This window comes from Cygnus atratus, chromosome 1, assembly GCF_013377495.2.
Source record: "Cygnus atratus isolate AKBS03 ecotype Queensland, Australia chromosome 1, CAtr_DNAZoo_HiC_assembly, whole genome shotgun sequence".
NCBI classification, from domain to species: Eukaryota; Metazoa; Chordata; class Aves; order Anseriformes; family Anatidae; genus Cygnus; species Cygnus atratus.
The window spans coordinates 139,126,291-139,145,325 of record NC_066362.1 but is presented as its reverse complement, the minus strand read 5'-3'; the positions used below and the strand labels follow the sequence as shown (position 1 = coordinate 139,145,325).

Here is a 19,035-nt window from a genome sequence, read left to right as displayed (position 1 = left end):
AAAAAAACAATTGCAATAAGAAATTAGTAAAAGCTGGGAGTGTAATAGAAACCCTGGAAAACTGCAATGTGTTATACTAAAATTTACACTGTGCTGTTATAATGCCAAACGATAGATACCTAGATTTCAGCATTTAAAATCCTGTGTTCCCTGAAATCTATAAATTGGCTTAAAATTGTGATTTTCACAAAAAAAAAAAAAAGTGGAGTTGTGGAGTTCTTTTTATTTGCTTTCTATTTTCTTTCTATTTTCTAAGCCTTCATACCTGGGTTGTATCTTCATGCTTTTCTCTGTTAGAATTTTTTATTTTTCTAAATGAAAATGAAAACTCTAACTTTAGCACATGCTTCTAGGATCTCAGGCCTGAAGACCCGTATTGAATCCCCTGAGATATGCAAGAAAAAAAAAAGGCTCAGAATGGTGATTCCTTTGTAGTCTTTCCCAGACTAGTAGGACTGCTTGCAGATTAAGGAACTGGTCATGCTAAGTAGCCTCTAGTCAGTGCTCTGAATGAATGGAATATACCCATAAATAATATATATACATATACATGTGTGTATATATATATATATATATGGACACATGCACAGTCCTCTTTATTTCAGTATAATATAAATATATTATACCCACTCCCTGCTTCTAAGAGCTCAACAAGTTAAAAGCATGGGTGTTCCAACAGGTACGCTTAGCTTTTCTCTGCTAGGGAAACGGAGAAAAAGAGGTGGATCTGAGAGCTGAGGTAGCTGCAGCCGGCCTTATTTATTTATTTATTTATTTTTTTTCATGAGGAGAAGACTTCCCCTGCTCAGTCCATCATCCCCCTGGGCCTCATGTACGAGGGGAGAGGTTTTGCTCAGCAAACCTCTGTCACTCACTGCCTCTCCTTTTGCCAATGGAGCTTCAAAAACTGGGGGCTGCCCAACAGCAGGTGTCAATTAATGTAAACATTGATTGCCGCTGGAGAATTACCCACATTTAATTGGGCTTACACTATGGGAAATATTTTTTTAATGAATCCATACTGTAGAAATTACGCTACTTTCAGGGTTCTGCTGTTCTGCCAGCTTTTTAAGACCAAATTGTACATTAGCCTTCCTTCCTCATAAATGAATGTTAGCTTGAATTTTCTATGACGTCTCCAAGCCACAGTTACAATTCCCAGTAAAAAATGGACTTTTTAAAGATAAACCTACTTAGAAAGTAATTACTCTGGTTTATGATCTTATAGCTTTCATCAGTTCTTTACACTTGGCAGTAATAGCGGACTGCAATAGGCATATTGTTCATGGCAACAATTACTTGTGTACTTTTCCTATACTATTAGATTTTGTTCTCATTTAGCTTATACCACATCTGATCCTGCTCCACAGCAAGGGTGCAGTATCTGAAGATAACCTGTAGATCTCAAGACCACCAGGCTGCCCGCTGTCCCTGCCACTTCTTGCTCTTCTCATCGCACACAGGCAGTGCCTCAGCATCCAAAACACGCCTGTACCATGCGGTATGGGAAAGGGACCGACCAGACACAGCTAGCTGACACCTTGCTACAGCACTGTGAGAGGGCTTGTGCAGAAACAAGCCTCCTGGTTTAATACAGTAACTCCAACACAAGTCCGACAAGTGCTCACTTCAGCCTTCTTTCATGCTTTTCCTTGTTTGCCAGCATTAAGTAGCAAGGTGACGTATCAATGCTGAATTCAAAAGGCAGTATTTTCTTTCATTCTGGTATTTCAAATTTCTTACAAAGCAAATGGTGGAGCTATCATTGCTTCTCAACATGTGAGAATCCCAAAGAAAATACTTAAACGTCACCATCCTCGATCAGAACCTTCCCAACTCAACACCGATGAAACATATTCCAGTTTGATTTGGGGAAATTCTGAGTCACTACAGCATGTCAGAGAAACAATGATGCCTAACCTTTTTTCCTTAAAAAAATGCAATGTGATTTTATATTACTTTGTTTTTGTAAACTTAGGACAAGTTTGAAATAGAAATGCACACATGCATTTATTATATATATATATTATTATTATTATTATTGTTCCTTCCTACACCCATTTTGGAATTTCCCAATCAACTTTTCTGATATCACATGATTAGATAATGTTCTCTTCTAATGATAAAATTTTTACCTTTCAGAGGAAAGCCGAGAAGCTGGGAGACTACTTCTCTTTCTCCCTTGCACACATACACACAAAAAGCTAGGAACAAGATTTTAAAGCCGATTTTGTTATTTTTTTGTAACCTGAAACAGGATTTTTGAATGCCTGCCATGCATACTGTACATACTCTGGCTAGATGCACACAGTCAGAGGGCACGTAAGGTTTTTCTCTATTCTTTTTACCTACAAGACTTCTTATAGAAGAAATAAGAAAGAAGAAATGTTTCTGAGGGTGCAGAAACTGCAGAACAGTATTACAGCGAGCACTTAAGACAGGCAACCTCCCTGCCTGTCTTGCACATACAGAGCATGTTCAATGCAGGTTTGTATTATCGTTGGTTTATATTATCTCATTTCATCCTGAGCTGCCTGTGCTACGTTGTGTGATCACAGTTAGACTAACTGTGGGGACAAAATTTTACATGTTTATAACATGCACACACACAAATATTTCTATTCCCTTAAAGATTTATCATCATGGACCTTAGAACCAAAGGTGTTCTTCATATTTTAAACAGAAAAAGATAGACTTCTTCAAAAATGGAAACTTACTAAGTTCATAGCTTCCCTATTTAAATATCTTAGTAGCATTTCTTTGCAGTTGAGATATCAGTTTGGAGTTATCTGAACCTCTCTTTCAAGCACTGACTACTGGTAAGATTTTGAACAAGAGTTAAGGTCTGATTTTGACACAGTAATGACATGTTTCAATTGAGATGTGCTAATTACTATTCATCTTGCTAACATGTGATGTGAAATATACTCTTGATTTCATGATGCTAATGAAGAAAATCTGAAAAGAGGGGGAAAAAAGGCTCTCTCCTTTGACAAATTGGGAGATTGAAATTTTATTTGTTGATGGGTGCCCCCACTCTTCAAATGCCCTATGGCCCTTCAGTTGTAAATCTATTGCGGCATAACTGAAGAGAACTAGGAAATGAGACTTGATGCTTCCTGCCAGATTCACAATTGATGTCTTGATTTTTTGCTGGGTCAAAATAAATCCACATCATTTGTGAAATAGCCTTCCAGAACATACTACAGTATTATCTGCTACATAATTCAGTTTTGTAACTTACGTGCTATAGACATTTTTCACATCGAGTACATAAATAAATACATAATGAAAGACACATTTATACATATCTTCTACAGCATTCAACTCTGATCTAGTTTAAAATGTCCCTTCCCACGGCAGGGGAGTTGGACCAGACGATCTTTAAAGGTGCCTTCCAGCCACAACCATTCTATGATTCTATGATTCTATGATTCTATGCTCAATATTTTGGGGACTAAGATTCACACGCATAAAGTATGCTAGAAAAGTTGCCAAACTTTCCATTTCCATCTCTGGAAATGTCATTTCTGCAGTACAGCAGGCTCTCTATTAATGTAGACAAGTTGCACACCCTCACACAGTAATGTCTAATACAAAACTTTTATCTTTAAATGAACTGTAGGGTTTTGCGGTGTTAAATAAAGGAACACATTTTCCCACACTACAACTTGATGTAGTTTCAAAAAAGCTATCCTGATTTACACCAGTTGACAGTACATCCTACACAATCTGTGACATCTGAGAGTAGTAACCGAGCTGGTAAATAGCATCACTATAAAAAACTCTCCAAGCCCCAGCAATTTTCAATCTTTGTGCTATTTACGCAATTCAATACTGCTCATCACTCCTAATCCATACGGATAATAAATTATGGTATTCTAAACAGAATTAGCGTCTGTTTAGCTCTTTTCATTAAAATTTAGACAAAGAAATTAAGTGTCCTGGTCTCTCATGCTGCATGAGGTTACAGACTGCAGAAAAATAAGTCACAGAAGAGTGCACCTCCTAAGCCACCACTACTGTTGGCATGCCCACACACTACAATCCTGGCTACATTAGAAGCAAAGTGTTCTGTACATACTTAAACATTTCACATTTGTTTCTGAGTAGGCCTAATTGGCCAGAGATGAGCACCCAGTTAATGCAGTTCTGTTTGTTTAGAATTAAGTCAAGTGGTCGTACGTGATTCTGCATGGTAATGAACAAGCACGCCCATTGTATGAGATAATTGTTTTATTTTGTTTGAATGAGAGTAAAGGAATACTGCCATAGCTGGAGAAATATCAGTTTTGCTTCTGATTTTCCTCAATGACACTTACATTAAAAGAAACATCAAACAGACACATCTTCATACAGAGTACAGCAGATTGTGCTTGTTTGTTGGCTCTCTTGGACTGGTTTTCTATTTCCTCCCATTTCCAGATGGGCTTTTCTGATCCTTGGAGTGAGGGAAAGGGAGAAGAGTGTCCGTAACTGCACTGCTTCAGGCACTCATTACTGGAGTTTAAACTGATCAAAGCTACCAAATACATTCATCCTAAGGAATGGAAACGTGAGGCTCCCACCTCCATTATAGGAGAGGATCCTCTACAAGAGCTTGAATATGCATCCCTAGATATTTAGCATGATGATGGCACAGCTTATATAACACAGCCCAAACAGAAACAGCATGTACTTAATTCCGTATCAGAGGAAGGGAGTGTATACTGAAGGATATTATATGAAATACTCACATGTAACCTCGAAACCTACTTAAGTCGTTGTTTGGATTCTCGCATTCAATGACACTGGTGAACTTCAACGGGTCAAATTCTGAGTCCTGGAAAAATAAAAATACTAATTACTTAGTGCAAAGACTTGCAAATTATAGTCAGAATCACTTTCTTAAATAGCTTTCATAACATATTAAAGTTCATTTTTTCAAAGGCAATCAGTTGAATGACACTGACCACTGGCACTGAAAATTAAATGGACCTGAGCACCAGATTTCTGCAGGTACCTTGTAAAATCTCCCTTACAAAGATGACTTTTTTGTTCTGCAAGTGAAAGAATACGAGTTTCTAAAGCCATTAGATACAAGAAGCCAAACCCAGAAGTCAAATGAATTTGATCTGGACTGGAAAAAACAAATTTACCTGGGAAGCCTCAGAATACTCAAAAGTATCACTATACATCATGTTCCGTGAAGCTACTGCAAATCTAGGACAACATAAGTCAATATATTGTCCATTCTGAAAAAGCTAACATGAGGTTTTGAAATATTACCTAGATTTCTCAAATGCTTTATGACAACAAAGATAAATTATTCTACTACAGTAAATTAGAAACATATAGCAGAATAACTTTTCCTAATTAACACTTAAAAATCTTCTTGGTTCTCTACCACATTAGTCTGAAGCTAGTATTTTTGCTGACTGCAGATAGGTTTACCTGTAGGCACCACCTCGTTTTGCCTGAGGAAAAACATCCTATCAGAGCATAATTATTCGATTTTGTTAAATACAAATCAAGATTCTTCCTTCTTTGCCAGACTAAACAAACTACGCAGTGAAATGAGAGATGCCCAGTTGTGGTGCTGCTGAGATAGCTGTTTCTCTCCATCAGTGAGGACAACCATTAGAAAACTGCTTTGCACACTCTTTGAATGAAAGAACCAGTTATGAATCATCATATTATTGAACTTTCAACAGTGATCATACTGCAAATGTTATGTTTTATAATGTTTTTTTTTCTAAGCAGCTGTAGACCCCAACCACTACCTTTTAGACTACTTTATGGGAATAGCTGCCTGAGAATCAGTAACCAAAGGACAGTCTTATTGCCAGCTTCTCTGAAACACACAGGTGTCTCAATTTGTTATTATTATTATTATTATTGACTCCACTCAGAAGATGTGCAAGAAACTACATTTTAAATAAGAGATAAAAGTGACTAGAGGATATGTCAGGACTACCATCAATGGTCCTCCTTAAAGGGGGGTGGTGGGGAATTTCTGCCAATTACGCTTGGAAGAAAGACAGCCTTATAGTATTATAGTACATAGGAGACAATTCAAACCACCTACACCTGACACTTTTGGAAACCTTTACTGTATATTTGAGAAAGAAGAGATGTAAGAACTGTGAAGATGGGCTGTCACTTTGAGACAGCTACAGCCCACTGGAGGGAAGAATCACTTTTACATGCAGAATTCAGATTGTAAACAAGGAAAAAAATAAGCAGCAAAAACAAAGGCCAGCTTTGAGCAAAGAATAAGACTCCTATGCTGAGAATCAGACTCCCTAAATTACATCAAAGTCACCAGTCAAGCACCTGAGCCTTAGCAAGAAGTCCAGGTGATCTTCTCCACCCCAAATACTGCCAGTATTTAAGCTCATTAGGTATTTCTCTTGGTCAGCCTTAACTTTCTCTAGGTGACTGAAGCTTGATCCAGGGAATGCTCAGAAGTACCTAGTCCTGCGGAGGCAGCTAAACCTTGATTAGGCTGCAGAACGGGGCAGCCGCTGTGAAGCTGCACATCCACCCCGCTTGACCCTTATTCCTCTTCCTTATTAACACCATGCCAGCAGCCAGCAGCACCCTGCAGCAGGCTTTAGGTCAGCTCCTTGCAGAGGGTGAAGTTCATGCAGAAGCACGTTGTGCTGGGAATGCCTGCACTGTCTTTGTAACGCCTGCTCTGCTGCCCCAGAAAACCATCTTCTTTTCTTTTATGCCTTGGTATACTCCTTTGCAGAAAAAAAATAAACCAAAGTATGGGAAAAATAACCTACAAATAGTGCTCGAGGTGTTTAAATAATAAACTCTTTGACCGCCTAAGTATTGTGGTAAAGAAGAGTCACCACAGTAAATTAAATTGCATTTGCAAATTGGAGGGAAAAAATTGGCTGGAAAGAGAAACATTTTTGTCTTTTGGTTACAATACACACATTGTGAAGAGTGTTATTCAGTTCAGTGCAAATTTTCATTTAGTGGTCCTAAGAAAAAAAAGAAAGAAATCTCAGTATCTTTGATGAACGCCTCTGAGAGACTCCTGGAGACACCTAACAAAACCAGCGTAACCAAATGCTTTTCTTTGGTTGCTGAACTCAGTAAAGAGAGCATGGTTTCAGTGCCATACAGATGCATTAATTTGTACAGCAACCCAATTTCCTTGCTGCTGTGAATTCCTGACAGCAAAGCCAACAACTTAAACCAACCAACCAAACAAACAAACAAAAACCAAACCAAACCAAACCAAAAACAAACACAAAAATGTATCAAGATCAGAGATTACTAAACCTACCTGACTTCCACATCACTACGACTGAACATGCTCTTTCTCCTGTTTGTTGGATTCTTTGTATTTCTGATTCAGATTTGGAACTAAAAGTCTTGTATCATTAAATCTAAACGTCTGTGTACTTGAGTACGTTACAATTATCTTGAAATATGCGATTATGGTTTTTAACCAGATAATATCTGGGAGGGGAGAAAATCTAATTAGAATAGTATTTTACATAAGGGAACAAAGCTGCTAAATTCTGATTTATTGCAAAAGCTCTTTGGCTTATTAATAAATCAAATAGCTGCATCTCTTTCCTATGAAATGGAAGTGTAGATACATTGCATATTACAGCTAATGACACTGTTTTGAAATGAAAATGTTTCTGGTAAACGAATGAACAAATATGTTAAACGCTGCCTGTGTGCGACTGCTTTCACTGGCTATAAGGAAGCACAATGTTAACATAAGATTTCACAGTGATCAAAGTTCTGTTCCTTTTTATGCTGGTACCCACACTTCAGCAACAAATAAAACATGAACTGTGATGATGTTCTACTATATTAACAGCTATGCGAAGCTGCAGCTAGAAGTAAGTTAGTGCAAAAGTATTGCTTTTGAAGTGCATGAATCATGATTTGTGCTGTTTTCTAGGTCCATGAAAAAAATATTAAATTCTCCCCCACTACCTTTATTTTTTCTCTTACAGTGAATTACCGCATCACTGTTAAGACAAAGAATGTAAGATCAATATATGGTCGAAAATGGCCCTTCCACAGACCTTTGCACAGCAGTTATCTCATGTATCAGGTTTTCAAGCATTTTACTTCCCACTTAGAGGACTGCAGGGTATTAAAGCTGTACCAGCCTTGAGAGGATGCAAAGCTCCATGCCTAGCCAGACTGCAAGCTGAACTGAGTTTTTTCAGTGCCTAGTTTCCTGAAAAAAATGACTTTATTTGGTGTTCCCATGGTCTCCCAGTAGTCGCCAACAAGATCGGGTCACTCACAAAAAGCAGCTGAAGGTATTTTTTTTAACTTTTGTAACAAACATATTGCACAGTATGTACATCTATCATATGCTTCCTCTGCATGTCTTCTGAGTTTGTGTGTTGTGCACTGTTGGTTTGAACAACTGATTTTCTGATTCATATAAACCAGGGAGATACTGGCTGACTGCAAGTAGTTTCCCAGAGTACTTCACAAAACTAAGGTCAGGGCTAAATTATGTTCATGTCATTCAGACTGTTCTCTTAAACAACTTGTTCTCCTTTTGCTAGAATATAAATTTTAATTGCCATCACTAATTCTAAGGATGAGTCCCTGTAAGCCATGAGTAAGGCAAAATAGCTTGCTTACCCTTAAGGCACAGTTCTTACTACTAAGTAGAGCTTAATTCAGTGCACAATCTGGTTGTTGTTAAGACATCATAGAAAATTGTGCTTGAAAGGATACATGAAGGTCACTGGAGAACCAAGAAGTCTGAAAGAAGGGCCAGAAATGTTTATACTAATCTCTGTGAGTGCCAACCTTGAAAAAAGCCTATATGAGCACCATGTATGTCAAAATCTAAGCAAAGTCAAGCACATGCAAATACGCTAAAGAAAAAAGAAACAACAACCAGAACTCAAAAGTTTTTACTCCTGCATTAATGCTCAAAGGTTGCACGCAATTATATTCCCTCCAGTCCAATCAACCTTGAATTCTCTTAGAAACTGTGAAAGAGCTACAGTATGAGAAATGAATGATATTTAGGAGCCAAGAAATGCAGATTTGTCTTCCATGAAACTAAAAAGGGATCTGAACCCTTGTTTCCCTTTCTTCTCAAGAAACTGGACCAGTGTATAACTAACCCATCCTATTCACACTATCTGAGCACTTGCAGACTGAAAAAATGAGTAACTTCATTCTCTTCCAAATGTTAGGTATTCCTCCTGCTTTTTTGATACAACAAACACAGATGTAAGCATTATTCATATGGGCTCCAATTTTGTTTTCTGCTGGTTTTGTTTTCTGAAAAGACCAATGCTGTTCCTCCTGCTGGGTTCAAATTTCACATCACCATCACGGTATGACAGCATTGTCACTCTCCAACAGGGGTCCAAGCTTTAATACTACCTGCGTACCAAGAGTATGCAAGTTACTTGAAACAGGAAACACAAAAAATGTGTCTGTTTGCCTTTACTCTAGAGAGCGTAGGGAATAGGTGGATGGTTGTTAAATGCTGTCTGAAAAACTGAATGAATACAGGCCTGGACACAGCAAACGAAGAGATGGAACTGGTGGCATGCCTCATCCAGTGATGCGTGGTCTTGAACCCAGGAAACTGTTGCTGTGACTATCACGATACAACACAATTCTTTTTATGCAGGTAAATCACAATAACTTCAATCATTTATTCCCATATGGTTTGAGAATTTCAGAAGTACAGAAATCAAGAAGAAATATATTATTTTGTCAGCCACAAATGCACAGAAACATTTGTGCATATCGCCATATTATGGTTGCATATATCCCATATTCTGAAGCTTTTGGTGACTAAATATTATGCACTTCACATTAGAAGTAAGAATTATTTCTTGGCAATATCATTTTAAAAACAGAAAACCTGAAGGTTTCTGCAGAATGAAATGATAGACAAAATACATCACTTGAGTGAAGACCACTTCTTGCTTAACTCTTCTGCTGTATTATGGCATATCAAAATGAAAAAAAGAAAAAAAAAAGAGAAAAAAAGAGAAAAAAAGAGAGAGAGAAAAAAAGGGAAGTTAATTCAATGAGAAGAAACTGACTTTCCTCAAATACCTGACTTCACATTTTGACTTTGCCAAAGTAGCCCTAGTTCACTGCCTTCCTCTGAAAAAGTGCTGACATTTTAGGATCCCATAAGTATTTCTGAAAGGTTGAAACTTGTCAAAAGGACACTCAGTGATACTTATATTAGGTATTTTATGTACTCAGGGATTCCACAGAATGTATTTCATTTCTTCACAAGTCTTCTTGCTAGGAAAATGTTTAGTACCCTACCTATACATCTCACTCCTTCCAATTTCTTAAAAATATGGGAAATTCATTCCTACTCTAAACGTAGCAATGGGAAAGCTTGTTTTCCATACGTAAGCAAACTTAGATTGCAAAAATCTGCTAAATATTGATTCCTTCAAAGCTGAATTTCAAATTAAAGTTCATTTAAATTGCAGATGTAAAGGGTTTTGTAAGTAGGCTTTAACAATGCTCTACTGAAACCTATTAAACCTGATAAGGAGTTCCGTTTAAAACAATAACGTAGGTCTACAATAATAGGGCTGTGTCTCTTGGGGAAACACAAAGGTACAAAGGAGAGGAAAACATAGTGGAAAGAGCTAAAGGAAAGGTGTTTTCTTTAAATTTTTCCTTAAAACAAACCGCTCTCCCTTACGTCTCTGGCGACTGCTGATACACCACCCTTTGAAAAGCTTATATTCTAACAAGGCAAAGTGTTGAGGGGAAGATGACGTTACAAGGCCTCTTCTACAGAGTGGGAAACCAATAGGTAGGCAAATCAAGTAACTATAGGGATTTGTCACAAAAAAGGCAACTGAATTTAGCTCTTTCCAACATGACTTCAGGGCTCTGAGATCATTCTGAATCTCTACAGTGAAATGCCAACCTTTCCAGCTCTGCTGGCAATCTCATGAAACTGTCAGTTCAAGATGCAAAACATGCTGATCTGCCAAATGAGTTAGTTCAACAATTACACAGTGTTCAAACAACATATTCCCCTTCATAAAATGTGTGTTGTATGGGTGATTTAATGGCCTGCTAGTGATATTAATAATGCATAGTTATTAAATGTTTTCCTTTATTCATCTGCCCTACTTTACTGCTGCAGAAACCAGAGTTTGATGTTCAGTCCTTCCTTCCAGCGGGACAGCATGAGCACACCAGGATGCCCTTGGATGACAGTGACATTTACCCGATTTATCATATTCTGTTTATTGGCTATGGTGGGGATCTTATCCAGATTTTCCTTGCAGTACAATTGCTGGATAAGGGTTCTGGGATTTGTTTTGGCGCGTATGTCTGGAGGAGATAAAAGGGGAGAAATGGAGTCATGGGTGCAACTCAGAGGAAATATTTAATAGACAAAAATCTGCCTCAGCCAAAAAACAGCTTTCCAGTTTAAAAGCTTTTAAGTGCAATAAGAAGGTATCCCCCTAATGCATTGGTCCATCCTATTATTGCTTTATATAGCAGTACCCCGCATTTACCATATAAAATTAATCTGACCTTTTATGAATGTGCAACCGGAATTACATATTGATTTTATGTATCCAAAGCATGCAGACTGTTTATACACTAAAACAGTGAAACGTTTTAATGTCTAAACTGCATTAGTCTCTGGCAGAATTTATTTGTGCCACTAATTCACAAGAAAAGGAAGAAACAGTCTGATCTATGCTATTTAGGAACTAAACAGATCCAGCTGTACATCAGAATTTAATAGCTTTGTTTTCCACACTGACAACTACTACTATAATTGGATTTTTTTCAGTACTGTTTGTTTAAATGGAACAGAGATGTCCAGTATTTAGAAACAGCGGAACAGCTGAACAAGCCAAATAGACGTTAGGGGCCTGATCTTCCTACCACTGAACTAAGTAAAAGTTTTCCCTTTTGTAGAAGCCAGTATGAGGGAACAGCACAATAGTCAACCTGCAGGAAGAGAAATGTGTTGTTGGTAAGGCCTATGAGGACCTCAATAATTCTACGGCAGACAGCTGAAGAAGCTGCTTTTAGGCAGTCATGAGACAACAGTACCAAAAGAAATGTTAATGCTGAAAACACAGATATGCAAGTTATGCTGTCCCTTAGGATGATGGCAAGCCGTAGCAGTGCACTGAAAATTACAGTGATGTGAATGAATCAGTTCAGTGAACACAGCAGTGCTGGGGAGAAGTAAGGAAACAGAGTACGTCGAGGCTGAAGGATGGATCCAGACCTGGACAATTAAGAAAGTGGTATCTGGCTGTATCAAAAGCCAGCCACTAAAGTAAATGAATGGGTTCATAGTTTTGTATGTAATACCTCGGTATTAGCTCAGCCCTTAAACTCAACCACAGACCAAGCCTCTTAAGGGCTTACAAAACTCTGCACACAACCTGCATTGCTCCTCTGGAGGCTTCTTCTCTCCATTTCCACAGACTGTGGCACACTCCCCACTCGCCGGGACTTTCCCCTTTCTGGAGATATTCCTAGCAATCTTTCTGCTGTGTTTCATAAGTGCTGGAAGAAATTTCACTTGATTACTGGCAGAAGCACTGCATGGTCATTTTCACTTAGGAACACCACACAGCTCAGGTCAGCTTCCAATTATACCTTGGCCTACTCCTGCTCTCACACTGGGCAGTTGGCCAGTCCAGCTTCTTGTGGGATGAAGTTCTGCCAGCAGAAACGGGAGTAGGAAGGACTAAGACCCTTAAACAAGAAGAGGGAAGTGCCAAGCATCTCTCTTACATCACTTCACAAACAAAAAAAGATCACCAGAGTCCCAATAGGAGACCGAGTGTGGCTGGTAATGAAGGCTTTTTCTTATGAGCAGGAAAACCTAACAGGAGACGCTGCAGTGTCCGGATGCTGTCCCATGCACCAAAGCCTGATGTGTCTGTCTCACCCTCAAGACAGAAAATCATGACAAAAGGAGCTATACACATTATGTTTAAGAAAGATTTGATGGGAATCCGTAGCATACAGCAACCTCCCAAGTACCAGAGAGATTCCAGTCCTTACCAGTCAGATGAGAACATGGAGGCAAAAAAGCAATCCTAATGAAAACAGACGTTTCATTCCAAATATTACAGAGCAGCATTCATATCGGCACTGCTACAGTTTTGTCAGCCTTTCCCTTAGAGTCTCTAGCATGAGGTTACATACCCAAGTAACATATCTCCAGGCTGGACACTGGCATACAGTCTGCGCTTGGAATTCTGTCTTGTAACCACAGCCATCATCCCTCGCCTGCTCTCATAATGCTCCCAACACAAACGCGGCATTGAGAGCACTGTGAGCAAGAGCTTTGCTGCCTGGTCCATCTGTTCTCATCTATTATCCATGCCATTGATCAAATTCCTTTTCAATCAATACACTAAAGACTCCAGAAGTGAAGGTCAAACTCAAAGAATTCAAGGTGTGATTTTTTTTTAGATACAAACTAGGCTTTATGAAAAGAAATTCATGATGGCCTTGACAGCTACAAAACAGGTAAGCAGAGCTGGGAAATGATCTGAGGGGGACAAACATTTGTCACATGGGTAGGGATTAAGGTTCAGTTCCTCAAGCTTTGGCATGCGCAAACTAACTCCCCCAACTCCATATGCCTTTTTGTTGCTTAATAGCTGACACGACCCACCTCTGTGTAGTTAATAGCAGGACAAAGTCATTTTTATCCCTTCCTGCTGCACTTCAACAGCCTGGAAGTCAGATCCCTGCGATCTTTGCCATACAGGCCACACTGCTATACAGGTGCATGAGTATGCTTAGCCATTTGAGACGCGGTTTTGAATCTGCTACTTAATCGAGTCAGGCCAAAAATATAAGACGCAAAGAAGTTTGTTAAAGTTAAGTAGAGGCTGGTAAATGCTCATGACAACTTATATTTGCTTTCTGACCACGTTGTATGGTAAACACCAAAATCTCTTCCTCCTAGAAGCCAAAAGGGTAAGTGTTCCCTGGTTTGATATAAACCAGTCTGTTACTGTGTCATTAACAGCACTGAATTAGGCTGCTGTCCATAAATCTCCATGCACTACTGATGTTTTTAATTCAAAACCAAATGGAAGTATAAGCACTATAGTTCTTCATAGAGAACAGTATCATCTCAAGTCATGAGCCTACAAGACAATCATAGCTTTCTCACAGACATATACACATATAAAAAGTGACTGACCATCACAGAATCATAACAGAGCCTGAAAATATGGGCCTGAGTATAACCAATGAATGGAAATTGTCATGAATTTCTTGAAATAACAGTTCTGAGACATACGGCCAGCCACTTCCCGTGTAAACAGTATTTTAATGCAAATTTCTACAGCTCTCTGTGGCCTTATCAGTACTAAAACTGAAGGTAGATTGGAGGGTAGCAGGTGGAGAAAAGAGAAGTGGGATTAGGCTTATATCCTAGATGCTGAGATAAGTGCAGGACTTCCTCATTACGTTCCTCTGCCTTTTCTGGCAGAAAAGCAGACCCTTTCCCCACCTCAGTGCTTCCAAAGGAACGTGACACCATACCATCATTGCTGCAGGTACACATGGCATAATACCGTGAACCCTCCTGCTTTTGATACCATAGCCGGGATTGTGAGAGAGGAGTGTATTATGATGTGCTTCCATTTCAAAGATCCTGGCCCTAAAATCAGAAGTTCTCAGCATTATATTACAAAACCTAATTGCTGAGAACAGTTTCCAGGTATATCCCATTCCCAGTTGAGAGGCCAATGCATGGTGAAGGAATAAACAGTTCGAGTTTTTGCTTAGTAAAACTGAATTAGGCCAGGAGATCAGAAAAGTCATGACAAACCAATACAAAAAGATGACTTTAATTGGAAAACCTCTTCTTAAATTGCTTCACGTGTAAAGGTTTACTTCTCTTTAGAAAGGAAGCAGCATTTTGTTCTCTATAGACCTGAAATATTCCTTTGTTTTTTAACATTTTTTCAGAGGAACAGCAGAATGAGGAGATGCCGGAGTAGCCATACAGTGAATGAAATCTTCTGCCTCTCTCGAGGTCATTTGCAGCACAAGCACTGGCATAACACATTTCCTTACATGGCTTCACCACTGTTCCACTGGTGCAGGAAGTCTTACCCTGGGGATGGGAGGTCCCTCGCAGCCAGGGCATTCAAACTTGGATTCATCACTTCAGCCCCTTTAACCCATATTTAAACACAAAAGCATAAACAGCAAACATCAGTGGTAAAAATCAGCTACTCAGCACCCTTCCGAATCGGGATCTTTACCCTACCTTTCACCCCCAACGCTTAGATCGAGATATCCAAAATTTTGCCTCACATTTACTCAAATTGTTTGTCCCTCTCACTAATCTTTCTTGACATTCAAACTTGTGGCCTGGACACCTGCACGATGGAAACCAGAAAGAGATGGCAACCTTGATCGAAACTGGCTGAGCAGGAAGTGAACCATCGTTCTTTAGTTTTTTATTTGCATCCTTTGCCCTCACCTCCCAGTGTGAGACTGCTGACTAAATGCCACGGCCAATAGTAGAGTGAAAAACTGTACTCAGCAGTCCTCTAGGACTCTTGGAGAGCACAAGAGTTTGCCAAAGCACTGACTTAGATCCTGCTCTGCAACAGGACGTTCTGCACACAGCTGCTATATGCTCGTTTTCTTCGTTAGAGAGATGGTAGTCGCTTCCTCTAACTAGTGATGTTCACGGTTTCCACATAAGTCATCTCTGAACATGGTGCTATCCAAAAAAAGATACAACAGTATAGATGTAGAGTCTTTCATAGTGATTCAACTTCCATCAAAGAAATGTACTGAACATTCAAGGTGTGACCTCTAACGAAGTCTTCACAGGGTTTGACATGCAAGTGTTTTTCACTGACAAACACAAGTCTTCTTACAAGGTTAGTTTCACTAAAATCCACAGCTAAAATGCAAGCAAATAGCTTTTAATTTAATATACTGGTAGTGCATAGGAAAGAACATTATTTTCTTTTGTTTGCTTGGTTATTTTTTTAAAAAACCTCTTTTTTCCCTCAGGAAAATCTAATTTTGGCAATGTGTGTGGGACAGAGCACTAATCTTCTGTTTTAACATGTGTATATCTGGAATTTTCAAGTCACTTTTCCTAAACTTGTAAACCTTTTCAAAATACTGCAAAAAAGCAAGGCACAAGGGATAACCCCCAAAAGATGCTAGAAATACATCCACTGTTCTTGTGGCCCGATTCTACCCTTTAAAAGTGCTTACAGTCTAAATATGACTGAGTATGCTGATTAGTCCTCATTTACGTGATTATAACAGAGTACTATTCCCACTTACCTAAGTGGGACCACTCAGTGGATAAGGAATTAGCTGGATGGTTACATTCACAGAGTTGTGGTCAATGGCTCGATGTCCAGGTGGAGACCAGTGATGAGTTGTGTCCTCCAAGGGTCTGTATTGGGACTGGTGTTATTTAACATCTTTATCAGTGACAATGCACAGTGGGATTGAGTGCACCCTCTGGAAGTTTGCCAATGACACCAAGCTGCCTGGTGCAGTTGACACAGTGGAGGGAAGGGATGCCATCTGGAGAGACCTGAACAGGCTTGAGAGGTGGGCCTGTGAGAACCTCCTGAGGTTCAACAAGACCGAGTGCAAGGTCCTACACCTGGGCCGGGACAATCCCAAACACAAATACAGGCTGGGTGACAACTGGACGGAGACTGCAAAGTGGAGACTGCAGAGAAGGACTTGGGAGTTCTGGTGGACAAAAGGCTGTATATGAGCCAGCAATTTGTGCTTGCAGCCCAGAAAGCCAACCGTATCCTGGGCTGCATCAAAAGAAGCGTGGCCAGCAGGGTGAGGGAGGGGATTGCACTTCTCTACTTTGTTCCAGTACCTAAAGTGAGCCTATAGGAAAGCTGGGGAGGGACTCTTTGACAAAGAGTATAGTGATAGGACAAGAGGTAATGGTTTTAAACTAAAAAAAAGTATGTTTAGATTAGACATTGGGAAGAAATTCTTTACTCACAGAGTGGTAAGGTGCTGAAACAGGTTGCCCAGGCAAGTTGTGGATGCCCCATCCCTGAAAGTGTTCAAGGCCAGGCTGGATGGGGCTTTGAGCAACCTGGTCTGGTGGGAAATGTCTCTGCTCATGGCAGGATGTTGAAATTAGATGATCTTTAAGGTCCCTTCCAACCCAAACCATTCTGTGATTCTATGATTCTATGATGACAGCGTGAGTTTATTACTGGGACAAGTCATGACAAGGAGGATATAACTATGCCCATTCTTGTGTTGATTTAGAAGATTCAGTCAGAATCTTTGAGGCAATGAGCTTGTATCAGCAAGTTGAAAACTAGTCTGTCTGGGAAGGCTGCTGTTTCAACTTCACCTGTTCTTGCAGACTGGCTTAGCTTGACTAACAAAGATGGCTACACAAGAAACCTTAACTTCTTTTAGTCTAAATCAAAACTCAGAAATTCCTTTCCTTTCCTTTCCTTTCCTTTCCTTTCCTTTCCTTTCCTTTCCTTTCCTTTCCTTTCCTTTCCTTTCCTTTCCTTTCCTTTCCTTTCCTTTCCTTTCCTTTCCTTTCCTTTCCTTTCCTTCCCTTCCCTTCCCTTCCCTTCCCTTCCCTTCCCTTCCCTTCCCTTCCCTTCCCTTCCCTCTTTTCTTTTCTAGGAGAAAGTTTGAAAGAAAGAGAGCTTGAATGCAAAAACATCCACACTGAGGCACTGGGCTGCCCTGCAAGCTGTTTTTGTGCCAGAAGCATGAGTTGCCCTTCCCAAAGTATCTCATAGATAGTGCAGCCTACAGACATCAACACAGCCAGGCTTAGAGTGCAGCCCTTCTAGAAAGCAGTCTTGTCTTCTCTTCTGGACCAGTTTCTGCCTAGGGCTTACAGGGAAAGAAAGAGGCATATAAATGACCTAATGCTTGGAACAGGGAGCTGTGGGACTGCTTCTCTAAGTCCAGCTGTATTCAGGATGCTTCCTCCACTGTGCAGCAACAGGTAGGGCTGGATGAAATCTAGAGCTGTAAATGCAGCCCAGCTTCCAGGCTGGGATAAAAGAGCAAATGTGCTTGCAGTAAGCATAGGCTCTGAGTTTATACATATTCCACAAGGGTTCACATACTGACTTGCAAGTAAATCAGCCTGATGAGTTATTTTGGTGCTAGTCTGCATGCAAATGAACCCTCCAAACAGGCAGACACCATAATCAAATGTGCTTTTTAGACAAAATAAATAAGCAGCCACAAAGTCATTTGCAAGGCCTATCTAAACCTGTTTAATCATGCTAGTACAAGTCTGTTTTGAACAAAGGTCTACTCTTATGAGAAAAAGAGAGAAAACAAATCTATCACCTACTCCCACCAGCTCTCAGGGGGATACATGTGCCTTCTCAAATGGGACGGCAGTTGCTAGATTTAACTTAGCTTTCAGCTGACCTGAAGCTTTCCACATAAACATCCAGGACATGGCCAGTGGTTAATAAACCATAAGCTGCTCCAGGATCCACAGTGAGTCTTTGTGGACTTTGTTGAAAGGCATACTGAGTAAAAACAGTGGAGTATTTTGTTTGTTTCGTACTACAAGGCAGCGAGAAAATGTAAATGTTTTTCATGAGTCTAGATTCATACTATCAAAATATCCTAAATCAAGTTTATGAGACCTGAAAGGGAGTTTTGAGCTTTTGCAGTCAAAGCTGTATCTGCTTATCCACTCCATGAAGAGCGGCTGAGAAAATGTTTCACATGCATGTAAAACATTCCACACGCAATTATGCAGGGTGTGGTGGCAAAGCAACCCAGACAGTCATACAGAAAACACATTGATTCTTCTTTCATAATGTGTCTCCTATTAGATCCAGCGCGCCAGAAATGGCTGCTGTGACTAGACAGCAGCGAGGGTGGGTTAGAAATTAGATGGAAACTGGTGCAATACCAAGAAACACTTGTTTTTTTCCAAGAGATGCTTACTGGTCATGGCTAACACCATTAGATCAGCCACAGGGGGATTCAGTGAAGTACTTTCTCCTAGCTGTGCTCTCCAGAGTGTCACGC

The 19,035-nt window shown here is 39.8% G+C and overlaps 1 protein-coding gene across 2 annotated transcripts in view; it reads right to left on the bottom strand.

Annotated features, from left to right (window-relative positions):
* The window catches only part of ATP10A (ATPase phospholipid transporting 10A (putative)), a 113,097-nt gene that overhangs the window by 44,438 nt on the left and 49,624 nt on the right, over window positions 1-19,035 (bottom strand). The window contains exon 3 of one of the 2 annotated variants that reach the window (XM_035558132.2): window positions 4,737-4,822. In XM_035558132.2, coding sequence (XP_035414025.1) covers window positions 4,737-4,822 — 86 coding nt within the window. Of the gene's footprint in view, window positions 1-4,322; window positions 4,442-4,736; window positions 4,823-19,035 lie in introns of those variants that run through there. The other variant, XM_050708055.1, reaches the window with a different exon arrangement.